Source organism: Muntiacus reevesi, chromosome 1, assembly GCF_963930625.1.
Source record: "Muntiacus reevesi chromosome 1, mMunRee1.1, whole genome shotgun sequence".
Lineage (NCBI taxonomy): Eukaryota > Metazoa > Chordata > Mammalia > Artiodactyla > Cervidae > Muntiacus > Muntiacus reevesi.
In genome coordinates, this window is record NC_089249.1 from 104,242,112 (window position 1) to 104,269,435 (window position 27,324).

At 38.2% G+C, this 27,324-nt stretch overlaps 1 protein-coding gene across 3 annotated transcripts in view; it reads right to left on the reverse strand.

Annotated features, from left to right (window-relative positions):
- The window catches only part of CDC14A (cell division cycle 14A), a 180,680-nt gene that overhangs the window by 89,834 nt on the left and 63,522 nt on the right, over positions 1–27,324 (reverse strand). For all 3 annotated transcript variants that reach the window (XM_065907974.1, XM_065907964.1, XM_065907957.1), the window contains exons 5-7: positions 27,056–27,135; positions 4,347–4,413; positions 1,139–1,201 (exon numbers count right to left, since the gene is read on the reverse strand). In XM_065907974.1, coding sequence (XP_065764046.1) covers positions 1,139–1,201; positions 4,347–4,413; positions 27,056–27,135 — 210 coding nt within the window. The remainder of the gene's footprint in view (positions 1–1,138; positions 1,202–4,346; positions 4,414–27,055; positions 27,136–27,324) is intronic.

The window sequence follows — 27,324 nt, forward strand, 5'->3', positions numbered from 1 at the left end:
TGGAGAAGTCTTTTGAGAGTCCCTTGGACTGCAAGATCCCCCCAGTCCATCCTAAAGGAGATCAGTCCTAGGTGTTCACTGGAAGGACTGATGTTGAAACTGAATCTCCAGTACTTTGGCCACCTGATGCGAAAAGCTGACTCATTTGAAAAGACCCTGATGCTAGGAAAGATTGACGGCGGGAGGAGAAGGGGGACGACAGAGGATGAGATGGTTGGATGCCATCACTGACTCAATGGAAATGGGTTTGGGTGGACTCTAGGAGTTGGTGATGGACAGGGAAGCCTGGTGTGCTGCAGTTCATGGGGTCGCAAAGAGTCGGACATGACTGAGGGACTGAACTGAAGACTTCTCTACTAACCCGGAAGTGCTCTTCCCTAACACCTCCTTATAGCACAATGAAACTTGGACAGCCTTTGCCTAAACTGGCTCGCTGAGCAGGCAAGATACTATTCAAAACCTTTGTGATACTGTGTGTGTCTGTCTTTAGTCACTCAGTCATGTTGGACTCTGCAACTGCATGGACTGTAGCCTGCCAGGCTTCTTTGTCTGTGATATTTTTCAGGCAAGAATATTGGATTGGGTTGCTATTTCTTCCTCCAGGGAATCTTCCCAACCCCTCTGCATCTCACACATTGCAAGCAGATTCTTTATGGCTGAACCTCTGGGGGAACCCTTTGTAATGATGCCGTGGTAAAAAAAAATTCAACCAACTCTCAGAACTGAGTACATTCAGCCACATTTCTAATCAAGATATACACAGTCAAAAATATTACAAGGCACAAATCTGGTTTTGTTTTAATCAAAACCCGGATTTTAAAATACAAGTAACATGATTTTACCACCAAATTATACTTTTAAATTGTTTTTTCTTATAAACTAAAAGGTTCAAAATAATTGTCAATAAAGGTTTGATGAAAGAATATAGAAATACATGGTATTTTCCTAAACTAAAATTTTGATAACTCCTAGTTCAAAGGCAATAACCAAAGCTGAAAGGATGAAGCTGACAACTATAGAAAACTGCAGAATGCTTTTATTTAGCAGTCAATCAATTTACAATACCTGAGTACTAGGAATAAAAGAACAATTTAATCAATGTGAAATTATAGCTTACAAAAAATTAAAAAGTACAAACCTCATAATGTTCATATTCTTCCACATCAAATGTCTCAAAGTCAAAAAATCCATGTTGTAATCCCTAAAAGCAGAATTTGAATTAGTTTTTTCATGTGAAATTGATAACGACTTCTAGGCATTTCTCGAATTTCTGCTCACAAATGATCCTGCCTGACCTGAAGGAGAAAATTTGAAACTTTCAATTCGTAATACATATCTAGAAACCATCTAACATACATAATTTTGCTTTGGGACTGTCTTACAAGTGGGACTAAACACCTAGAAAAATATGAAAATACGTCCCACAAAATATGCTTCTTGAGTTCTAATATATATTAGTTTTTAATTAAAATTATTCATATATGTAAAATGGATCATACTAGCAAATGTATAGTTAAAACCTGTTAGGAACTACACAATTAATTCATACCTAACTATAACAGAATATTTAATAGTGATTAAATTTTCAGCTGAAAGAAAAATCAGTTATTCTTAGGTTTTTTTCCTTTTATCATTAATGAGATATTTGGTAAAAAGGGAGTTTTTACTTAATAGGCCCTTATTTGTTCCTAAAGTCTACAATGAGAGAATTTGTTTTACAGTGATAGTTTTTGAAAGAGTAAAAATGTACATGACTACTCTTACAATTTAGAAGGAAGAATCGATCTTTTGACAACAAAGAAAATTTTCATACTTCAAAATTATAACCAATGATTTAGAATTTAAAAGTATCTGGCTTACTCTGACATAATATTTTGAAGAGGTGTCTTTTGTTTTATAAGTCATGAAGCTATACAGATTACCTTAGAATACAAAATCAGTTACTTCTAAAAGTTACATGATCAAGTCATTAAAAATAGAAGAATCTTTTAAGCCAAGTTTAGTGTATCTAAATTTGAAAATACCTTAGAGACCAGTGTTTTCCAAAATGTAGAACACCTGCACTTAAGGTAATTTATATTTAAAATACAGACCCCTGGGTCCCATCGCAGAACTATGAAATCAGGTTTTTTGAGGGTGGGATCATCGTTTTTAAAATGCCTTCCTAAGTGACTCTGACAACACTGGTTCAGACAACCTCTACAGGACAAGCAGAACAACCTATCTCAATTATTTCACCTTTAAACAAAGCAACTTACTTCATCTTCATGTACCATTCCAGACAAAACAGTGAGAATACAGGCCCTAAACCACCACATTCCTTCCTCTTTTTTTAGAGTGTTTGTGTTTGTGTATGCCTCTATGTGTAGTTCACACACATACAACCTACGCTTATAATGATGCCAATACATCAAAATCAGAAAGATATGCTTTCTAAAAAGGCAAAAATGTGGACATACTCTACCTTCATAGGACATACAGTACTCACTGCCACAAAAATAGCCCAGCGTACAGTGCTTGATATAAGACTGTGTGTGTGCACACGCTCAATCATGCCCAACTCTTTTCGACCCCCTGGACTGTAGCCCACCTTACTCCAGAGGATCTTCCTGACCCAGGATCGAACCTGTGTCTCTTGAGTCTCCTGCATTGGCAGGTGGATTCTTTACAACTGCACCACTTGGAAAGCCCCATATACGAGTGTTCAGAGAGGAAATGTGTCCCAGTTACTTAGAGACATGTTGAACCATCTATCAAATCCTCTAAATCTCATCTACATTTGGGTAAAATAAACCCCAGCATTTAATGAAACAAGAAATTTACAGAAGACCTTAATGAACAGAGCCATGTCTTCCTTTCACACAAGCAAGGATGTCATAAACGTCTGTATCAAGTTATCAGTTACCATAACAACAGGAGGGAATCTCCAGTGAGAACTCTTCTTCAATTTCATATGTATTATAAAAGAAACAGCCTGTACCAGATGGCAGGATAGGCAATAATAATAATAGTAACAATAAACAAATTACCTTTCTCCATTCAGTCATATTTTTTAAATGCTGCAATTCTCGATTGTAAACAGGCTGAAATATGCATAAGGGTTCTTGGAAGTGTTATTGTAAGTGTAGGTTGGTGATATTATTTGCAGGAGATAGGCTAGAGTATCTTGATAGTTTTTAAGTGAAATGAAAAATGTTTGAAAACCATTTTAAAGTTTTACAGAGTTTAAGTTCATTTTAAAATGAAATAACAAAGTAAAAAACATACATACAGAAAACAAATAGCATATTTTACCATAGCAATTTTCTCAACTTAAAACAAGGCAAAAGCAATGTTATACTGCATCAGAGAAAGGCATCTAGAACAAAGCTCACTACTGATACTATATTTACAGTCCAAGATGACCCTTGCCAATGTATATGAAATATACACATTCCTGGCTGGTAAAAGTCGGAGCTATATGTTCGAGATGGAATGATGTACTCTGAAGCTTCTTTAGAATTCACAGCATAGCACACATTACTTAGACTGTAAATCAATGCTTCTAAAACATATTCCAAAGTTCTCAACAATCTTTTGGATTAACTTCTCCACAATGTATATAAATAACTAAATAACTATGGCTGTAAACTTTAGAGTGCATCAGATCACACAGACAGCAGGGCGCCACTCCCAGAGTTTATGGTCCAGCTGCTATTGGATGAGGTCTGAGCAACTGCATCTCTGCACAAGTTCCCACACTGGGATAACCATGGGTTTCCAACACGCCCGGATAAATATTAGAAGGAACTCCAGACTGATATGGAAATCTGAGTTAGAAGGAGCCCTAATAATTCCCTGTGACCCTGAGAGTGACTTAACCTCTCTGGGATTGTTTCCTCATCTGTAAAAATGAGATAATAATATATAACCTGCTTACTACTTCCTGGGCGTGTAATACTATCCAGTGAGAAAAACAAGGTGGAAACGTTCTCCACACTGACAGAGGACAGTTGTGGTTTAGATGACTTCCTGTCCCTCTCACACCAAGATCTAGCTTAATAAGGAAGCTGAGCAGATGACAAAGCAAGGTCACGGCAATGGCAGCGGATAGAAATGCTAACACAAATAGTTTAAGTGAGAAAGGGAGACCCCCCCTTCCACGTCTATAAGAAGAGTTATTCCCCAGAACACCTCCCGTGTTGGCCCTGTGGTCTGTGTTTTACAGATCAACCATCATTCAAGCAGTAGAAAGCCACCTTCTTACTGCCTCCTCTCCCTTCTCTCCAACAACAAAAATATCAACACCACTCCTTTTTCAAGTTGTTAAATTACGATATCAGCTACAGCAAGGAAATTGTTATTACCTTTCTGATTCCCTGCAAACAGTCAAGAATGGTGAGATTGTAAGTGCAATTTCCAAAGGAAGCATCCCTATGAAGACAAAAAAAAAAGTAACATTAAAGACATGCATTTTGAATACTCAAGTAATATGTCAGTTGAATACAGGCTTGCTTGGTTTCATAGCTGTCAACATGTTAAACTTCTATAACACATCATATCCTACTAGTTAACTACTCCTGCAGCTTAACTCAAAGCACTTCTGAAATTGCTTGAATCCAACAAGCTGAGTTAAGAGGAAGCGGACTTAGGAACCAGAGTTCTGGGATCAGATTGCCTTCAAATTCCAACTCTGCCACAGATTGGCTGGGAGCTCAAGCCAATTTTACCTCTATCTGTCTTGGTTTCCTCATCTGTGAAATGAAGTTACTAATTCAATATTCACAGAACTGTTGTGGGATTTCATTAAAAGAAATAATGTCCTTCCTATAAGTGCCTAGCACAAAGGAACCACTTAATAAGAATTATGACTATTATCCTTCTTATTAACAATGAGTGTTTCATTAAGTAAAACATGCATCATCATGAGAGGTATTCAGAAAGAGAAATAACCATCTGTCAGGAATACAGCAAAGTGGTGAAAGTGAAAATCATTCAGTTGTGTCCAACTCTCTGCAACCCTATGGACTGTAGCCCACCAGGCTCTTCTGTCCATGGGGATTCTCCAGGCAAGAATACTGGACTGGGCAGCCATTCCCTTCTCCAGGAGATCTTCCCAACCCAAGGATCAAACCTGAGTCTCTTGCATTACAAGCAGATTTCTTTACCATCTGAGCCATTAGGGAAGCCCATAAGGCAAATACAAACATAAAAGTTTAAGGGGGACAATGTATTCAGTCAATAAAACCTGGCAGTTACTTTCACAGATTAAATGCCACCACTTCCATTCTGCTCCCCTACCCTCACCTTCACCCCCACAAAAAATGCTAAGGAAAATGCCATCCTGCTTCCAAACAATCTCCTCTCAGGTTCTAGGAGTAGTGGAGACCTACTGCATCGAAAACTGAGTGCTTCATCCTTTATTTAAGTTTTTAGAGCAACTTAGCAGGCCTTCTTTAGGCAACATAAAACTCTAGTATCAAGTTCAGGTCAGTTAGCAGAACTGGCATTGGAGCTTTAACACTAACAATGTTCCAAGGTGTCCAAGGCAAGAAACTTGACCTCAAGGCTCTCAGTTGCTCGGCCCAGCCCCCACTGCTGACCTGAACGAACAGAGCTGTCAGGCACCTGCCAATCACAAAGTCAAATGTACCACACAAAGTGGATGGGTGGGGCCCAGCGGGACACCACAGAAGATGCTTCATGGGGAGAAAACGACCCTTTAAGGTTTTAACACACAATTAACATAAAACTAAGTCTTGTATCACAACCAGTCAAGGGAACTTGAGCCGATGGCTGCTAAGCCATGAACTGAAATGCAACATCAGCGTCGCTGAGTTTTCAGCATCCTGATGACCTAATTTAAAAATAGTAGGTCAAAAAAAAAATAAAATAAAAAAAAAAAATAAATAAAAATAGTAGGTCAACCTAAGCAAGGCAGCCTAACAGAAATGTTTAAGTCCTGAAACTTCAAAGTTAACCTATGTTAAGGAAGGGTTATTCTAGGTATTTCATCCTCATTTAAAGAGTTCTTTTTGAATGCTATCTGAACACATAGGGAAAAACAAAAGAGCCCCCTTTTCAAGCATCTTGTAAAGACATAAATCATATATTAAAAAGCAAATTTTAATGAATTAAGCTAGTGAAAGTAGTAGCTATGGATCTAAGAAAAAATATTAATTTACATAAATAACAACACATTCCTTTGCAGGAACTTGTCTTTTTAGGGCAGAACATTTTCTGTGTCATGGACCCCTGCAGCATTCTCATGAAGCCTGTGAACCCCTCTTTTCAAATGTTTTCAAATGAATAAAATGCATAGAACTGATAGAAGACAAGTGTAATTAAATGTAAAGTTATCAAAACATAACAAAAACAAATACATAGTACAATACTTAATTATGTATAATACCATACTTAATATATTAGTAGTAGGTCTGATTATAGTTTTAAAGGAGTGAAGATAAATATCTTAAGATATACACAACAGCTGTAATGGAATATTAAAATGTCTATAGTTCTATCATGAAAAATTCACTTATGTTGCTAATATTACTATAGTTTATTATTTACAACATTTATATTGGGTTACAAAAAAATTTAATTCAGGTTTTACTGCTGTTACATCTTTTGGAAAAATTATCTTACAGAAAAATCCAAATGAACTTTTGTGCCAACTCAGTTGTTGAATGTAATCTTATAAACTGGGACTTCCCAGGTGGTTCAGTGGTAAAGAGTCCACCTGCCAATGCAGGAGACACCTGCATTCAACCCCTGGGACAGGAAGATCTCCTGGAGGAGGAAATGGCAACCCACTCCAATATTCTCGCCAGGAAAATCCCACTCCCAACAAAGGAGCCTGGCAGGTGGTCCGTGGGGTCACAAAGAGCTGGACATGATTGAGCAACTGAGCACATGCACATTGTCTTCTAAGGTTAGTGAAAATAAAGAATTTTTATCATCTAAATCCACTGATCCTCTGAATTCTCTCCACAGACACTTTCAAAAACTACTGCTTTGGTAAAGAAAATAAAAAACAGCATTTAAAAAGAATAAAAGAAATTATAAGAATTGAAGGTGCCCTTTACTTCCTCAAGTATACCTTCCCACCTAGACTGAGCTAAACAGATGCACAAATATAGGTCATCAGACAAGCTCCAAATCCAGTCTTTCTTACTGTCTGCAAAGCATGGTGAGATGATGATATCTCTTGTCCTAGCACAGCCACAGTCTCTATCAACAACTGAAAAGACAACTCTAGTGATGTGGTGATCAAATGTGTAGACTTGAGGGTGAAGGGAGAGTTAATAGGCCATCTGATGAAATTAAGATACAAGGCAGTCACAGCAGGCTAGAAAGACAGGCAGACATTTAATATAATGCAATAAAATTAAGGCACATCCTCAGGACTGAGGGAAGTTGATGACATACCTTTTTGACCAAAACTTACTATGCTGGGTAATTTAGACACATTAACACATTTAATCCTCATGAAGGCAGGATGTTCCCAAAAGCTACCCTCATAACTAGGCAAGAGAAAAATGGCTTATTAATGGCACCTGGCACATACACAATCAAAGGAGAGCAACCATAAAAGTGAAGGAACATGAAAACACGCTACATATTCTCTGTGGGAAAAAGACAGAGAAAATGATGAAGGTGACAATAAATATATGTATCTACCAAAAGCCCACTAAAAGGAGAATTCTAAAGGACTTTTTAAAATGGAATCCAACAAGGTCAGGAAGAATCAATATTGTCAAAATGGCTATACTACCCAAAGCAATCTATAGATTCAATGCAGCCCCTATCAAGCTACCAACAGTATTTTTAACAGAACTAGAACAAATAATTTCACAATTTGTATGGAAATACAAAGAACCTCGAATAGCCAAAGTAATCTTGAGAAAACAGAATGGAACTGGAGGAATCAACCTGCCTGACTTCAGACTATTCTACAAAGCCACAGTCATCAAGACAGTATGGTACTGGCACAAAGACAGAAATATAGATCAATGGAACAGAATAGAAAGCCCAGAGATAAATCCACAAACCTATGGACCCCTTATCTTCGACAAAGGAGGTAAGGATATACAATGGAAAAAAGACAACCTCTTTAACAAGTGGTGCTGGGAAAACTGCTCAACCACTTGTAAAAGAATGAAACTAGAACACTTTCTAACACCATACACAAAAATAAACTCAAAATGGATTAAAGATCTAAATGTAAGACCAGAAACTATAAAACTCCTAGAGGAGAACATAGGCAAAACACTCTCTGACATAAATCACAGCAGGATCCTCTAAGACCACCTCCCAGAATATTGGAAATAAAAGCAAAAATAAACAAATGGGACCTAATGAAACTTAAAAGCTTTTGCACAACAAAGGAAACTATAAGCAAGGTGAAAAGACAGCCCTCAGATTGGGACAAAATAATAGCAAACAAAGAAACAGACAAAGGATTAATCTCAAAAATATAAAAGCAACTCCTGAAGCTCAATTCCAGAAAAATAAATGACCCAATCAAAAAATGAGCCAAAGAACTAGACAGACATTTCTCCAAAGGTCAAGACATACAGATGGCTAACAAACACATGAAAAGAAGCTCAACATCACTCACTATCAGAGAAATGCAAATCAAATCCACAATGAGGTACCATTACACGCCAGTCAGGATGGCTGCTATCCAAAAGTCTACAAGCAATAAATGCTGGAGAGGGTGTGGAGAAAAGGGAACCCTCTTACACTGTTGGTGGGAATGCAAACTAGTACAGTCACTATGGAGAACAGTGTGGAGATTTCTTAAAAAACTGGAAATAGAACTGCCATATGACCCAGCAATCCCACTCCTGGGCATACACACTGAGGAAACCAGATCTGAAAGAGACACGTGCACCCCAATGTTCATCACAGCACTGTTTATAATAGCCAGGACATGGAAGCAACCTAGATGCCCATCAGCAGATGAATGGATAAGGAAGCTGTGGTACATATACACCATGGAATATTACTCAGCCGTTAAAAAGAATTCATTTGAATCAGTTCTAATGAGATGGATGAAACTGGAGCCCATTATACAGAGTGAAGTAAGCCAGAAAGATAAAGACCATTACAGTATACTAACACATATATATGGAATTTAGAAAGATGGTAATGATGACCCTATATGCAAAACAGAAAAAGAGACACAGATGTACAGAAGAGACTTTTGGGCTCTGTGGGAGAAGGCAAGGGTAGGATGTTTCGAGAGAACCGCATCGAAACATGCATATTATCTATGGTGAAACAGATCACCAGCCCAGGTGGGATGCATGAGACAAGTGCCCGGGCCTGGTGCACTGGGAAGACCCAGAGGGATCGGGTAGAGAGGGAGGTGGGAGGGGGGACAGGGATGGGGAATACATGTAAATCCATGGCTGATTCATGTCAATGTATGACAAAAACCACTACAATATTATAAAGTAATTAGCCTCCAACTAACAAAAATAAATGAAAAAATAAAATAAAATAAAATGGAATCCAACAAGGTCAGGGAGATGAGAGCAGACAACATCAATAAAATTCTGAAAGCTGGAAATCAGATAAATGAGTGACAACAAATTAGAAGACTAAGAAAACTGAATACTATGGCAACAGTGGAGAAATCAGCATCGACCCAATCAATACCAGATAATTCACAAAAGGCTCAGGAAGCACTGGGTTCTTCAGGAAGTGAGGGTGAAGGACTAAAATAAATTTGAAGGTACACTTAAGAAGCTGGAAGATTTTACTTGATAAAAGCAATATTTTTTAATTAAATTTACTTATTTTTAATCGAAGAGCAACTGCTTTACAATATTGTGTTGGTTTCTGCTATACATTAACATGAATCAGCCATACGTATACACATGTCCCCACCTTCTGGAATCTCTCTTCCACCTCCCACCTCATCCCCTCTAGTTGTTATAGAGCATCTGATTTGAGCTCCCTGCATCATACATCAAATTTCTACAGGTTATCTAATTTTATATATGGTAATAAATATGTTTCAATGCTACTCTCTCAATAGGTCCCAATGTCTCCTCCCCCATTGTGTCCACAAGTCATATTATCTCCCATTTTATAAATAAATCTTTCCTGTTGAGTTTTCTCAACCACCCGATGTAGTCAGCACCATCTAAAAATAAAACGGTTGGTCCTGGAAGGCAGCAAGATACCTGACCCATACAATGTACAAGTTTGAATTGGAAGATGACTTGCAAGGAATATTTTCCACCTACATTGTTGTGTGAAATGGAGGTGAAGGTTAGGAATACACCAGGCTCTAGTAAACTCAAAAGCTCTTCCCACTCTGAAACTGCATCATTATTCAACACAATGGATGATTTCTTTCCTTCCTATATCTCTCTCTTGGCTCCTTCCCAAAAGAATTTTAACACTTTTCAGGTTCCTACCATCTTTAAAATAAAAAAATAAAAATTTTTCTTGACTTCAACCACTACCCTCTCTTTGGCTTCCTCTTTAAAATAAGACTTCTTTGAAAAATTACTCATCTTCCTGCTATCACTTTCTCTTCTCTCACATCTTAACCAACTCTGCTTCTACCCTCATCCATGCCAAGAACATATCTCACTAAGGTCACCAATGATCTCCTTACTGCTAAACCCAGGTGACATTTTTGTAATGAAATAAAATTTATCATTTCAGCCTTCCTAAAGTACACAACTTAGTGATTTTCAGTGTATTCATAGTGTTGTGATTTTTAGTATAGTCACAATTCACAATTTCAGTACAGTCACAATTCAATAAAGAAGGTTGAGCGCTGAACAATTGATGCTTTTGAACTGTGGTGTTGGAGAAGACTCTTGAGAGTCCCTTGGACTGCAAGGAGATCAAACCACACCATCCTAAAGGAAATCAATCCTGAATATTCATTAGAAGGACAGATGCTGAAGCTGAAGCTCCAATACTTTGGCAACCTGATGGGAAGAACTGACTCATTTGAAAAGACCCTGATGTTGGGAAAGATAAAAGGCAGGAGGAGAAGGGGACGACAGGATGAAATGGTTGGATGGCATCACCAACTCGATGGATATGAGTTTGAGCAAACTCCAGGAGATGGTGAAGAGCAGGGAAGTCTGGCGTGCTGCAGTCTGTGGGATCGCAAAGAGACACAACTGAGTGGCTGAACAACAACAATTCACACCACTAATTTCAAACCATTTTTGTAACCCCAGAAATAAACTATACTCATTTGTAACAACTTTTCATTCCCTCTCCCTCCCCTCTCCATCCCTGACAATCACTAATCTACTTTATGTCTCTCTGGATTTGCTTATTCTAAATCCAGGGAACATTCTGCAAGCATCATTTTATTTACTATTAATATGTCAGGAACAGGTAATTCCCTCTGAATATTCTCTTCATTGTTTCTGGATTCTACCCCTCTCAACACTACTCCATCCCAATGTCCTGTGCAAAGTCATCTTTCACCTCCTAGTTCCCCTCAAGGTTCAACTCCAGACACAGATTCTTCATACTCCATACTTTCCCCCGAGCCTGGTCACTCTCAAACTTTAATGTCATCAGCACCACCCACCAAGATGGCTTCTTAGAACACAGAATGCTGGACCCCTCCCAAGTTTAGGATTCAGTAGGTCTGGGGAAGGGGCTGAGACCGTGCATTTCTAACAAGTTTCCAGGCGCTATCAGTGCTTCTACTGGGAGGCACCACATTTTGAGGATCACTGCCCTTTACAAACTCATTGACATAAGTTACCATCTATCTGCCAATAAGCCTCAAGGGCATCTCTCTAGCACAGATTACTTAAAACTCCAAAATGGTACAGCCAACCGCACACATGACATTTCCATTTGGGTGTCTTAAGGCATCTCATGGGCTTTTCTGGTGGCTCAGAATCTGAGTTAAGAATCTCAGATTCTAGTAAAGAGTCTGCCTGCAATGCAGGAGACTTGGGTTCCATCCCTGGGTTGGGAAGATCCCCTGGAGAAGGAAATGGCAACCCACTCCAGTCTTCTTGCCTGGAGAATTCCATGGATGGAGGAGTCTGGTGGGCTACAGTCCATGGGGTCTCACTGTGTAAGAAGAATCTCTTGAATATGCCCACACCCCAAAATAGTAACAACAATAACCTGGCCCTCCAACCCTCTCTAATTCAGTAAAAGATACACCTTTCATAACCACTCAAGCTAGCACCCAAAAGTCCTTCCATCTCTCTCATTTTCATATCCTATTGTGCTCGGCCTTGTTTTTCCCTCCTAAGCATCTCTTGAATGCACTTATTTCTCCTCAGTTCTGCTAACTCTCAGGCAATACTTCTCATGCAGACAATAAGAGCCTCACCATGTCCACTCCTTGCCTTCCTAGAGAGTATTCTTCACGGCAGCCAGAGTTATAGCTTTAAAAGGCAAGTCTGATCAGCAGATGAATGGATAAGGAAACTGTGGTACATATACACCATGGAATATTACTCAGCCATTAAAAAGAATTCATTTGAATCAGTTCTAATGAGATGGATGAAACTGGAGCCCATTATACAGAGTGAAATAAGCCGGAAAGATAAAGACCAATACAGTATACTAACACATACATATGGAATTTAGAAAGATGGTAACGATAACCCTATATGCAAAACAGAAAAAGAGACACAGATGTACAGAACAGCCTTTTGGACTCTGTGGGAGAAGGCGAGGGTGGGATGTTTCGAGAGAACAGCATCAAAACATGCATATTATCTAGGGTGAAACAGATCACCAGCCCAGGTTGGATGCATGAGACAAGTGCCCGGGGCTGGTGCACTGGGAAGACCCAGAGGGATCGGGTGGAGAGGGAGGTGGGAGGGGGGATCGGGATGGGGAATACATGTAAATCCATGGCTGATTCATGTCAATGTTTGACAAAAACCACTACAATACTGTAAAGTAATTAGCCTCCAACTAATAAAAATAAATGGAAAAAATAAATAAAAGACAAGTCTGCTTCAGCCACTCTTCTGCTGTCACCCTTCACTGATTCCCACTGGTCTCTGAAGGGAAGGTTCAAATCCTGAAATGGACGCTGTAGCCCTTCACTGATTCCCACTGCTCTCTGAAGGGAAATTCAAATTCTGAAATGGATGCTGCAGCCCTTCACTGATTCCCACTGCTCTCTGAAGGGGAAGTTCAAATCCTGAAATGGATGCCGTAGCCCTTTACTGATTCCCACTGCACTCTGAAGGGAAAGTTCAAATCCTAAAAGAGCTGTGATCTCTGGCTCTGCCTGCCCCTCCAGTCTCTCCCTCATTTCACACTCCTTTCTCACTCTCTGCGCCCATCTTGTGATGGGGTGCCCTTCCCTGAGCTCCTTGGAAAAGCACTCAGCTCCCACCACAGAACCTTTGCCTCTCAAGTCACACTTTCTCCAATCGCCTGTGCCTAGGTTACCCTATTCACCCTTCAGCTTCCAGCTCATAGATCACTTGTCTCAGGTAGAAAAACCTCCAACCCCACTCTCTGGCTAGATCAGATCCCCAACATTTTTTCCCCACTGGACTTAACTACAGTTTGACATTATATCCTGTTGTGTTCATTTGATTCTCTGCCTCTCAATATGAGTCATGAAGAAGACAGAAGATATGTTTATTACCCCTATTGTCTCCTTAGTACCTATTACAGTGCCTGGTATGAAACAATCAATAAATGTTTGTCAAGAAGTGTTTAAATTAAAGAAGCTTGGAAGACCATCCCAAGAAAATGTTGTATAATATCCTACAGCTACTTTTGCTATCTCAAGGGCTTCTTAACACTTCAATTCTCATTAACAAGAAGAGCTTTCTTTGCATTAACCCAAAATTCCTTTTGTCCATTAATATCATCCCTCTGTTCTCTTTGCCAAAGAGTATTGATTGAATAATGCTAAAAGCATTGATGTTCAAAGTAGTTTTCTTTTCTTCTGTCAAGTGGTATTAAACACACTTTTATTTTAAACCAGATACTTGAGAGAGGTTATACGAAGCTTTTAGGATTTAAATCACTACACCAATGTGCTACAAAGTTTTATACTCCCACAGTTTTTGTTGCAGTTATGGTTCCCATTTGTTTATTTAACTCCTGATTTGCTTTTTTACTCATTCATTCATGCATTCATTTATATTATTGAGCCAAGTAGTTTCTGAGTTGAATAAGAGGACACGTGTTTTTCCACCTTCCTCACAAAGGACCACTGAAAGCCTACAGAGATCAACCACAGGAAAAAGGTTGCACATCCTAGGCTGCCTGGGAGAACTACAGCTCTAACCCTTATCCTCCGTGACAGTTATACCATGTACTGCATTACTCACTTAGACGGGTAAACATAAGGATGCTCTTCATTCAGGAGATAAGGTAATACCCCAAACACCCAGGACTTCTAATCATTCAGCTTTGCTGAAGAAGAAGTCACGTGTCTATAACCCCCAATACAGAAGACTAACATTAGGGCCAATCTGCTGCTGCTGCTGCTGAGTCACTTCAGTCGTGTCCGACTCCGTGCGACCCCATAGACGGCAGCCCACCAGGCTCCCCCGTCCCTGGGATTCTCCAGGCAAGAACCCTGGAGTGGGTTGCCATTTCCTTCTCCAATGCATGAAAGTGAAAAGGGAAAGTGAAGTCGCTCAGTCGTGTCCGACTCTTCGCGACCCCATGGACTGCAGCCCACCAGGCTCCTCTGTCCATGGGATTTTCCAGGCGAGAGTACTGGAGTGGGGTGCCATTGCCTTCTCCTAGGACCAATCTAGAGACATCCAGATACAAATTTAGCTCAGTCTCATGCTTGACCATCCAAATTCTATCCACCTCAGCAATTCTATCTTTCTAAATGTGACTTCTGGCATAATAGTCAACTGAACCATAAAACTATTATGAAGTTATCATAAAAAGTCCCTGGCAGTCAATAAATATTTGCTGAATAGAAAACTAAATGTATGAATATTTTAATAGATGAAACAACTGGAGATTTTTGCTTATTTTCATATTTTTACATTTATTTTGCAGAGAAGTAGTAGCAGAAAAATTAAAGAAAACCAGAATCACTATCCACAAAGAGATACAAAGAGGAAGGACTTGATTGTCCTAGTGCTTTTTACAGGCTCTCGAGTCAATTGTTAGATAATCAAAAATTTTGAGAGCCCAAATCAGTCTTGGTGGGAATATTTACACCACAGAAATCAGCAAATATTCTTTACTTAAAGAGCTGGTTTACCAGCACACCCATGAATCTAAGAAATCAGCCTACAACCTACAACCTGTGAATCTAAGAAATCACTCAGAATGAAGCAACCCTGCAAATGCTAATAATGAGCAGATGAAACCAAAGACGAAAGAACATATTTACACAAAATAGTAAGAAAACATTTCTGGTAATGAAGTTGTCTGAACTGAAGAAAAAAATGAAAAACAGAGTTGCACGGTTTACAGTGTGGAGACTACATTAAAGAATAAACAAGAGCTATAGCAAATGGACTAAGAAATAACTGAAATGCCTCCTTTATATGTCTTGATTCTATGATTCTCTGCAAATCCTCTGGATAGCAAGTAGTTACAAGTTAGGCAAATATCTGCAGGGCAGTGGGTTAGAAAGGATCTCAAAGGTCGTCTGAGCACTCTTCCAGCCACTGAACTGAATCCCGTCTGCACAACCAGCACAAAATCACAAGCTTCCTAAGGACAGAGAATGTGTCCTTTACGCTGTATGTCCAGAGTCTAGTACAGTATTGCACACGTAACTATGCTGCGGCTGTTGTATGAATGAATGAATGACCATTACCAGGAGACCATTCAACATATGACCAAACAATTCTAAGTGGCTGGGAACTATTGATATTTCAAAGTAAAAATTATATAAAACAATCTGTAATCATCTATATACAGTCACAAAAATGTAATCTAGCTCATAGTTTTCCAACAGAAATATAATGCAATAGAGAGCCACATGTGTAATTTTAATTTTTACATAACCATACTAAAGTAAAAAGAAATAAATGACATTAATTTCAATAATATATTTTGTTTAATCCAGTCTGAAATATTATCAGTTCAGTACATAATCAACATAATTATAAGATATTTTTCTTTTTTATACTAAATCTTTGAAATCTAATGTGTGTTTTGTAGTTTTACAGTCTATTTCAGTTTGGACTAAGCAAATTGCAAGTGCTGAATAGTACATGTAGGTTGTAGCTACTGTTCTAGGCAATTCAGCTCTAGACTAATTTGTATGGATACCTGGGAATTAGACAATGTACTAAAATACTTTATACAACTGTCCAAAGTACATCTGGCTTTCAGTCTCTGAACACATCCATGACATATATGTACCAGGTCCCTAGAAAAGAATAAGCCAACTGTTTAATATTATCTAGACCTACAAGATAAAAATGTATTTGATAAAAACTAGTGGGGAGGACAAGGCTATTTTCCCACTCAAGAAAACAAAATAAAAAAAAAAAAAAGAAAGAAAAGAAAACAAAATCAAATGGCTTCATGGGGCTGAGCCAAAAATTGAGCACGACCAGTTCCTAACAAAAAAAATGGGACACAGAATCTCTTCTTTTCAGATTTAACATAAAGCTATACACTAATCATTTTGCTCATCTAAAGAAACAGATATATGTGAAAATTCACTTCTAAATCATGGCTTAAAAGGTCATATAAATCAGCAAAACAGAATCTGTCTAGAAGTAGCAATTACAGGCACCAGAAGGAGACCAAGAGCTGTGCTCTGGGCCTTTTATCAACATCTGAGTGTCCTCCACTTAACCACAGTAACTTTGGTTAAAGACAAAAATACTAGTAAATTGTCTTTGGCTCCACTATTACTATTGAAAATAAGAGCTTCATATATGAGGCATTCAACAAAATATCTATGCTCATTAAGGCAAATGACTACAAACTATTCCAAAGCACTTTCATCAACCAAGGCTGGCTATTGGAAAAGTACTATAAAGGGTACAAAAAATTTGGCACTTACCCCACTACAGAAAGTTTGGTACCCTGATCCGAAACCATAAAAACAGGAATAACAAATAAAGTAATCTGAGCCAATTTTCACAACTCAAACTACTGCCATGTTTCAAAAGAAAAAAAAACACTTCTGTGTATTTAGTGGGTCATACAGACAGTTGTTTCTGTTCTCAGATTCTGAATAGTGGTGCTTCTTTACCACGTTCACAAGAAAACCTGATAAATCTGCTTCTCATGGTGGTCCAAGCTGCCCAATACACCTCAGCTGTTGAGAATAGACTCAACAGTCTGGACTGAATAATCTGTTTTCTTCTGTTTTCAGGACTCAGGAAACTAGCCCATCCTCACTATTCAAAACTAATGCAGGGGCTTCCCTGGTGCCTCAGTGGTAAAGAATCCACCCCACCAATACAGGAGACCCCAATTCGAACCCTGATCTGAAAAGATCCCACATGCTGAGGAACAACTAAGCCTGTGAGCCACAACTATTGAGCCTGTGAGCCTGCTCCAGAGCCTGGGAGCAACAGCGACTGAAGCCCGCATGCCCTGGAGTCAGTGCTCAGCAACAAGAGAAGCCACCTCAATGGGAAGACCACAACTGAGAGTAGCCCCTGCTCACCACAACTAGGGGAAAAAAGCCCGTGGAGCAACAAAGACCCAGCACAGCCAAAAATAAATAAATAAAATTATTAAAAAAAAAAACTAATCCAGATTTTTTTCCCCAGCACATCAAGCATCAAAAGCAAAAAGATTCATGGAGGCAGAAATGTCTCCAAAGATCAACACTGAGAAGCAGAGAAGTGGCTATCATAGAGAAAAGTTGAGAACGAAAGCAAAGTCTTAGAGCATAAAATAAATTTTGTTTCTACATTTTTGATACTCAGGGAAAAGAACCTGGTATTAAAGACAACTTTCCTTTTGAAATACAAACAAAAATCACAGTATCATATTCGAGCTAGCAAATATCTGGTTCAACATTTTATGTTAAGAGATAACATTTTATAATTACATCTAACATCTACTAGCACATATTTACTTTGCTTTAGAAGAAAGTAGGCAGCCTAATGTCAAGTTCTAAGAGGTTGACCCCTTTGAGCCTTTGTTGAGACCTGCAAGCTCTGGCATGCCCAGAGAAGATTTTCCATGAACACTGGGCCGCATTACTAGCTCAGCAACTGATATATCACTAGGGGTTATCCCCAAAACACAACAAACCCATCCCTGAACACAAACAGTAAGGGCTCATTTTAATGACAAATGTCACTAAAGAATTGCTAGGGAGAGGTTTGTGGGTTCTCTATTAAGGGAGGTTTTCTGATGTCAAGTCAGCTTTAAGAGAAAACTCCTGTTCCTATTGCTATTAAATAAAATACCACTATTTGATACACCACCTATTTCTAAGACTAAGGAAACAGCACAAAAGCATTTCCACAAATGGCAACTTATTATTCTAATCCCAAGAGATCTATTTTGTCCCACACAGGTGTGGATCAGGAAATGTGCCCTAGAGTTTCAGAAAGCTAGTTCTGCTGGATGTTAATAGAAAGAGCCCAATCAATCCTAAAGGAAATAGATCCTGAATATTCATTGGAAGGACTAATGCTGAAGCTGAAGCTTCAATACTTTGGCCACCTGATGTGAAGAGTCGACAAACTGGAAAAGACCCTGATGCTGGGAAAGACTGAAGGCAAAAGAAGAGGGTGTCAGAGGATGAGATGGCTGGATAGCATCACCAATGCAATGGACACGAACTTGGGCAAATTCCAGAAGGTGGTGAGGGTCAGAGGGGCCTGGCATGCTGCAGTCCATGGGGTCCCAAAGAGTCAGACACAACTGGGTGCCTGGACAACAAGAACAAATCTTATAGAGCAGTAGATCACAACCTTGGCAGCATACTGGAATCATTTTGGTAGTTTTTAAAAACCCCAATACCCAGACTTCACCCCAGGCCAATTATACCAGAATTTCTGGGAATAGAACCAGCATCAATCTTTTTTAAAAGCTTCCCAGACTTCTAAAAAACAAGTAAATGGGGCTTTCCAGGTGGCACATGTGGTAAAGAACCCGCTTGCCAGTGCAGGTGACGTAAGAGACATGGGTTCGATCCCTGGGTCGGGAAGACCCCCTGGAGGAGGACATGGCAACCCACTCCAGTATTCTTGCCTGCAGACTCCCATACACAGAGGAGCCTGGGGGTCACAGTCAGACACGACTGAAGCGACTTAGCACACACACACAGGAGAAGCAATACACCTCAGGGAAACACTGACTATAATAAGCCTCTTATTCGCAACTGAGCACACAGATGTAATTGATGGTTGACCAAAATATCTAATTTTATTGTTACTAAGATTTTAACAAGTCTTTTATAAAATGTAATTAATAGTTTTACAATTAAAAAAAAAAAAAAGCTTCTTATTCAAGCTAAAATAAATTTGTCACACAAAAATATGTTCCTGGATCTATACAGGATGAGACCAACTCAAAAAAAATAACAAAACAACAAAACACACACTAAACTTAACAACTGGTGACAAGACAGCCAACATTCAACTAGCTTTATTTCATTGCATGTCAGCATAGCACCCTATCTCATCCTCACCTCTGCACCTAAAAGTCATTATTTTTTAAGTCATGCTTTCTGTATTTGTCTTTGAAACTGGGACCCTGATGTTATTTTATTTTCTGTATGGTTGTATTCCCCATTTAATTTTATATGTCATAGAAAAATTGGGTTTTAGCAGATTTATGAATCATTAATACCAAAAAAGTTACCAAGCTAATACATATGGACCAACAAAAAAAGAAGTGCAAAGTGAATTTAAAAGCACAAAAAAAGATATAAGAGCAGAGTTGTGCAATTTAGACGGGTTACCTTCTCAATGTTCTGAGAGATTTAGAGAGTTTTCACAAACACTGTTTTATGAACACTCAAAAATGCAAATTTAAAAACCACTGCCATTGACTTCCAAGAAAATAATCTAAGAATTCCACTAAGGGTTGGTGATTTCATGGAACTTTAGACAGGCAACAATTAATATGACTTTGTAGAATGATTGGTCAACAGTACAGACTATAAATTTGGTAGTACAGTGACTGACAGAAGAGAACAAGACTCATATCAGGCTCGCCAATTCAAACTCTGTGACTCTGGCCCGAGAAATAAAAAGCCCCTTGTTCCTTTGCCGGCCAACTGCCAAGCCTACAGTAAAGATGAATGGACTCAAAGAATTAAAGCAGGTGAAATATACACTTTTCCTCTAGTTTTAAGCTAAAGTCACACTCGATAAACACATTGGTGATCTTTAGTAAAGTGAAAAGTATAGCCTTCGACACATTTACTTTTCAATTAAATGGAACACCCTAAAACTGCAAACATAACATCACAACAAATACCCCTTGAGTGTCACACCAAGAAGAAACTTAAGTGCCACCAAAGTCTACTATACTTATAGTAATCAAGGATAGGCAGCAAATGGAGGTGGGAGTGGGGGAATTGAACGAAGATGGTCAAAAGGTTCAAACCTCCAGTTAAAAGATAAACAAGTACTGGGGATATACAGTGCAGCATGATGACTCTCGAGTTAACACTGCTATATGGCATATTTGAAAGTGCTTAAGGGAGTAGATCCTAAAAGTTCATCATAAAAAAAATGTAACTACCTGAGGTAATAAATGTGAACTAAATTTACTGTGGAAATTATTCCACAATATATGGATGTCAAGTCATTTTGCTATATACTTTGAATTTATACAGTGTTGTCTATCAATAATATCTCAATAACACTGGAAGGAAAAAAAGAATAAGCAGTAAATCCATCTAAACCTTTTCTTAAATTTGCTTCATCTTTAGTGAATTTTTAGCTAGGTTATTTAAAATTTGTAAGATAAATCCAAATAGAAAAAGTCACATTATTCCACAGTGATAAAAGAACAGGCTCTGCATGATTAAAATACCTTTAGACCATCAAATTTTGCACTGGTCTTATGTCCTTGGATATGTTCCAGTGTCTCCTAATTTGTAGTCTATAGGAACTTGAATAGCATTTGTATCCTACTAGGGCTTCCCTTGTGGCTCAGCAGGTAAAGAATCCGCCTGATATGCGGGAGACTTGGGTTTGATCCCTGGGTTGAGAAGACCCCCTGGAGAAGGGAAAGGCTACGCACTCCAGTATTCTGGCCTGGAGAATTCCATGGACTGTATAGTCCATAGGGTCACAAAGAGTCAGACACAACTGAGCGACTTTCACTCACTCATTGTGTAAAAACTGTATAAATCTTAATTATGTTGAATTGGTTCATACTGCTTTTCAGGTCTACTCTATCCTTCTATTTCTCTGTATATTCATTGTATTAATTTTTGAGAGTTTGATATTGAAACTCTAACTAAAAATCTTAATTTATCTACTTAAACAATTGTAATATATAGTAGAACTATGTAATTTTGTTCTGTATTTTCCAAGTCTCCTGTAAATGTGTTACATTTTCATAATTTAAAAAATAAAAGCATCTACAAATAGAAAAACTCAATCAGATAGTACTTTTAGTTAAAACAATACACTGCAAACATTATATTACACAGTATTCTACCTAATCTATCATTATAAAAAGATATTCTATGCCTTACAAGTGAAAAATTTCAGCACCTAAGACCAATTCCTGCATTTTTATTCTCCATTTTCATCTTAAGGTGAAAGGCATTCATGGTACCTATCCCTAACATCTCCAATCTCCAGTTCCAGTGTTAAACCTCCTTCCTCAATATTCCCACACCTCCTAATTCCAAACTTTAATGAGACCCTATAACTACTTTACATACCTACACATATACAAACTATACACTGAGTTCCCTGGAGCATGTACCTGATTGTCCTAATAACCTTTAGATCCATAGACTATCACAGTGACATGCACCAAAAAAAAGCAATAAATTAATTAGTGTATGTATTATTCCCTGGCACACAAATAAGAAGAGTCCAATCCCAGTCCTTGAGAGAAGACTCTGCTATATTTGATGGAGAGTCAGCTCTGCAAACAAATAATCACAGTATAAGACATTTGTTTTCATGGTTTATGTAGCAAACATAATGGGCCATGAACAAAATGTAATAGTAAATTATAGGCACAGGACCTGCCAAGCTTCTCTAGAAAAATAAGCCAAGTCACTACATAAGAGACTGCTCCAAAAATGTTTGTTAAATCAATAAAATGCTGAAAAACAGTATCATTTAAATTTAAACCTTAAAACACTTTTATTAGAAAGACAATAAAACTATGTATAGCACAAAGAGCAACACAGGCATTTCAGTAAAGAGGGCATATAAAGATATCATTCACACTTCAACAGGCCTTCAAAACTGTCTTCATTTTTCTTAATTCTTAGACGATAAAACAATCACATTTAAATAGAAGGTCCTTTTGCCAACTTCCTGTTTTTTAAATAAAAGTGTTAATGCAGAAAGATTAATGCAGAATTATGCATATATGCAATTAATGCAGTATTATGCAAATTAATACAGATTAATGCAAAAGCATTAATGAAGAAAGAAGGATTTTTTAAAAATCTAGAGAGTGAAGACAGAAGTGTAATTTAACAATAAGTGGAAAGAAAACCTAGCAGATAATAGAATCCAGATTATCAAAGGAAGGCCAAAGTGATGATGGCTGACCAGAACTAGTATAAAAATGATTCTTAATAGTACTGCATCAGCCTTAAGCTGATCTGGGCTGTAGACTAAAATCAATTCACATCTTATCCCAGCATTAAGAGAAAAAACTGTTTCTCTAATAAACTTCCAGAAAACTAGTAGTATTCTTTCAACTAAATTTTTCACTGAATTATAAATGCACATTGTGTGGTATTTTCTGCTTCAAATGTATGATTTACAAAGAGTATGGATTTAGAAATGCAACTTAATGTAAATACAACTCATGGTGTTATTGAAAAATACAACATACAATATGTTCAAGATCAAACTTTTAGTTGGAAATAGGTGCCTAAACTAAGAAAAACTGTCTGATGTCTGTGTTAAGCATTCTTTTTTCAGGTAAACAGATTACTAAAACTTTTTATGTCTAACAGCAATGCTATAATATTCTCCAGAGTATTATCTCAGTTTCTTCTAAAAGACATGTGAGATCATCTGAATTAAAAAGGGTACAGTTTAAAAGACAGGAATGATCTAAATGTCTACCTGAGAGAGATTAGTTAAATGCACTTTGTAAATTATATAGCAATATGACAAAATGAGGAGGGAAGCTCTCTATGTACTGGTGTAAAAAGATACCCAAGATGAGTTAAGGGGGGAAAAAAATCAAAATGTAGAATAGTATATATAATATGTTACATTTTGTGATAAAATGGGAAAAATAAGACTGTATATCTTTATTTGCTTATATATGCATAAAGAAACTCGAGAAGGATATAGAATAAACCAATATCAGAAAATACCAGAAAGGACTAGATAGATAAGAATCAAGGGTGGGAGAGAGATTTTTCAATAACACCTTGTCATTTATTTTAAAAATATTTAAACCACATTAATGTATTTAACCACATAAATATTTTCAAATATTTAAATAAAAACAATTTGGAAAAATAGACTACAACTATGAAAATTATGATTTAATTCTATGTAGTAATAATAATTTTCTTACTATCTTTTCTTCCATTCCAATCTTATCAATTATTGAAAAATTCTAGTTCTCAGGAAACTAATTACCTACCATATATAAGCTAAAATAAAGTTATGCTTAAAGGAAGAATTCATTCTTTCCTTCTCCTCCTCAACATCTTCATCTAAAGTGACAATTAAGGATAACAAGGCTCATCTGGCTTGTGAAACAAATACATCTCCCATGAATTTTGAGTGGATAACATTAAAAGCATAAAAATTAATACATATTTTCCATTTAAAATGCTTGAATAGACACATTGCCCACTGGGCCTATTGATTGGAATTACAATTTTACCACTGTTACAGCATTACAATTCCGAGGTGCATGTGTTGTTTTCAAAAAAACAAAAAGCTATAAACATTTTTCTGATTTAAAAAAAAATTTAAAGAATCATCACTGTCTCACGGAAAAGTACATCTACGATCCCTTCACAGTTGTTGGCCCCCTTCTCACCATGGACGCTATGGTTCCTACCAATGCTGGAAGTTGTCTCAGATACAATGTCTTCTAGGACTGTCCAGCAGCGCACACCCATGGCAAACTTTCCCTCCTCCACTCTACCTCCAAACCCTTTAAAAGTTCAGTTTAAATGAGTCTGATACTTTCTCACATTGCTGTCAGAATCTTTTCTTCTATTTTTACACAACCCAACTTTTTAATTATTAATTATGTGCCTATAGAGCTGCCTGCCCCTACTAGAATGTGTGATCATTAGAAACACTTCCTATTCATTTTATATCCTATGGATAATCCTTATGTCTTATTAATAAATAGCAATAGTACTAACAACAACGAGAAAACCAAAACCAGGTACTGCAGCAGGACAGTGATACAGCATTACCTCATTTCATCTCCAAGATAACCTTGAAGCCATTGTACAGAAAAGGAAGCTGAAACTCAGAAAGGATTAGTAATTTGGCCAAATTACATGTACTTATTTACTATATACAGAAAAGAGCAGAACGAATCTTCAAACCAGGCAGAGTCTCTGCCTTCAAATCACACACTCTTAACCACTTTGCTTAGAATTTAGGAAGTAACTAATATTATCATTACTGCAATGAACTGAATGTTTGTGTTCCCCAAAAGTCACGTTGAAAACCAAACCCCCAATGGGATCACGTTAGAAAGTGGGACCTCGGGAAGTAATTAGGTTATGAGGGTGGAGCCCTCATGATTGAGATGAATGCTCTTTTAAAAAAGAACCCCAAGCAACGAACCCACGAAGTTTTATCCGGTAAAGCCAATGATTAGAGGTCTTGGGGCCGAAACAATCTCAACCTATTCTCAAACTTTAAATGGGTAAGAAGCCCGGCTCGCTGGCGTGTAGCCAGGCGTTAAAAAGTAAATAAATAAATAAGAACCCCAGAGAGTTTTTCTACCGTCTCTCCAATACGTGAGGACACAGAGAGAGGTGAGCGGGCAGCATCCCTGAAGAGGGCTCTCACCAGAACGTGACCATGATGGTCCCTGATCAGACTGCAGAACCATGAGAAACAAACCAGTTATTTACAACTCCCCCAGGCTATGGTACAGCCCAAACTGACTAAAACAATTATGCTTTTCTAAAACCAGAATTACACTGTACAAAGAACTTTCAAATTCTAGAAGGCATTAGAAGTGGAAGAAAGTAACTGCTTTGTCATCACCATTAAAACTCTCCTCTCATAATCCTGGGCTTCCAGGTGGCGCTAGTGGTAAAGAAAAGTGAAAGTGAAAGTTGGACAATTGCAGCGTCCTACTCTTTGTGATCCTGTGGCCTGTAGCCCGCCTGGCTCCTCTGTCCATGGAATTCTCCAGGCAAGAGTCCTGGAGTGGGTTGCCATTTCCTTCTCCAGGGGATCTTTTCCTGATCCAGGGATCAAATCCGGGTCTCCTGCATTGTAGGCAGATGCTTTACTAACTGAGCCACTAGGGAAGCCCGGCGGTAAAGCATCTGCCTGCAATGCAGGAGATCCGGATTTGATCCCTGGGTTGGGAACATCCCCTGGAAGAGGGGATGGCTATTCACTCCAGTACTCTTGCCTACAGAATCCCAAATCCCATGGACAGGAAGGCCTGACGGGCTACAGTCCATGGGGTCGTAAAGTGTTGGACACAACTGAGCGACTAACACGCATTTCTCATAATCTGCCCTCTTCTATCTGCCCTTCAATGGCTAATTAGCTTATCCTCTGGACTGCTTGAGGATATCTTCCTCTCACTGTCCCAATTCCAGTTCTTCACTCCTTGCTTTCACTGAGAAGATCTAAGCATACTAGGCGCTGAAACCCCCTATTCTTCCTCTCCACCTTGACACCCACCCTGTGTCTAATACTACTCCCTTCTGTGGTCAAGAAACAGAGGTGGGAATCCTCTCAATCTCAGAGGATTCAGTCTTCATTTATTCATTAGAATAAACATTTACAAAAAACAACTTTAAGTGTGAGGCACTGGGACCTGCTTTCTGTGAGTTTCCAGTAAAGTAATGAAGACAAAGAGGTCTCCTCAGTTTTTCCTGTTCTTTTCTTTCTTTATTGTTGGTAATTTTGATATTAGTAACAATAATAAGCAATTCACACGCTTGTAGATTTGTACACTAATAAAAAGGCAAAAATATTAGACTCATTCCCAATTCTATCAGAGATGTCTGTTGTGGAAGTTCTGATGTATGTTCCCTTCTACTCTGCAAGTAAGCTCAAGTTTACCTGAAATTTTAAAACATCTTCAAGTGATACTTACAAAATATTGTTTTCCAACACTGTAACGAGAGACAGCCCTTCTCAGGATGGAAGCTAGATGTGTCTGCTGAACAAGTGACTTAGGCTCCCCACTAAAGATGTGAATCTGGGAAGGTACTTTGAGGGCCTTATTCTATATTTCCAGCCCCTGACATTTGGTCAGAGCTCAATCAATGCTCACAAAATCAAAGAAAGAATGGATGAATCAATGACATGTGAGTGAAAGTCACTCAGTCGTGTCTGACTCTTTGCAATTAAATGGACTATACAGTCCATGGAATTCTCCAGGCCAGAATACTGGAGTGGGTAGCCTTTCCCTTCTCCGGGGGTTCTTCCCAACCCAGGGATCGAATCCAGGTCTCTCACACTGCAGGCAGATTCTTTACTAGATTAGTGAAATTTAACAAATCTTGACATGGTTAATTAGGTCATAAACCAGGTACTCTTGATGCTTAAATCATCAAGATACAGAAAGAATTCAAGGAAAAAAATAATTCCTAAAAAGAGAAAGCTATTTTATTCTTACTAGATGGGGGAGGGGATCTCTAGAAAAACGAAATAATAAACACTAGTCTCATTTCATTCCACATAACATCACAGTCATAGTCTTAATACAGTTAAAAAACACAATAATCCAACTCTAAAATAGTGAGCTGTCTAGCAAAGTGCCACAGCTCAAGTCTCACAAGCAGTAATACCTGAATGGAAGATAGGGGGGGTTTGAGCCAGATATGAGTGCTCTGTAGGCTTCTTCTGGTGTCTTCTTTAAATAGATTACCTAAGACAAATAAATAGCAACATTTAGAATACGACCAAAGAATGACACAAAACTAGTTTTAATTACTCACCAAATTCGCATTTCCCTTCCTTCACTCTGAATGTGACAACTGTCATGGTGATGATGCTGATCTTTAGACAGCAAGAAGGCTGCCAAACTTTCCTTTTCAGCTTAAAGCTCAACAGCAGC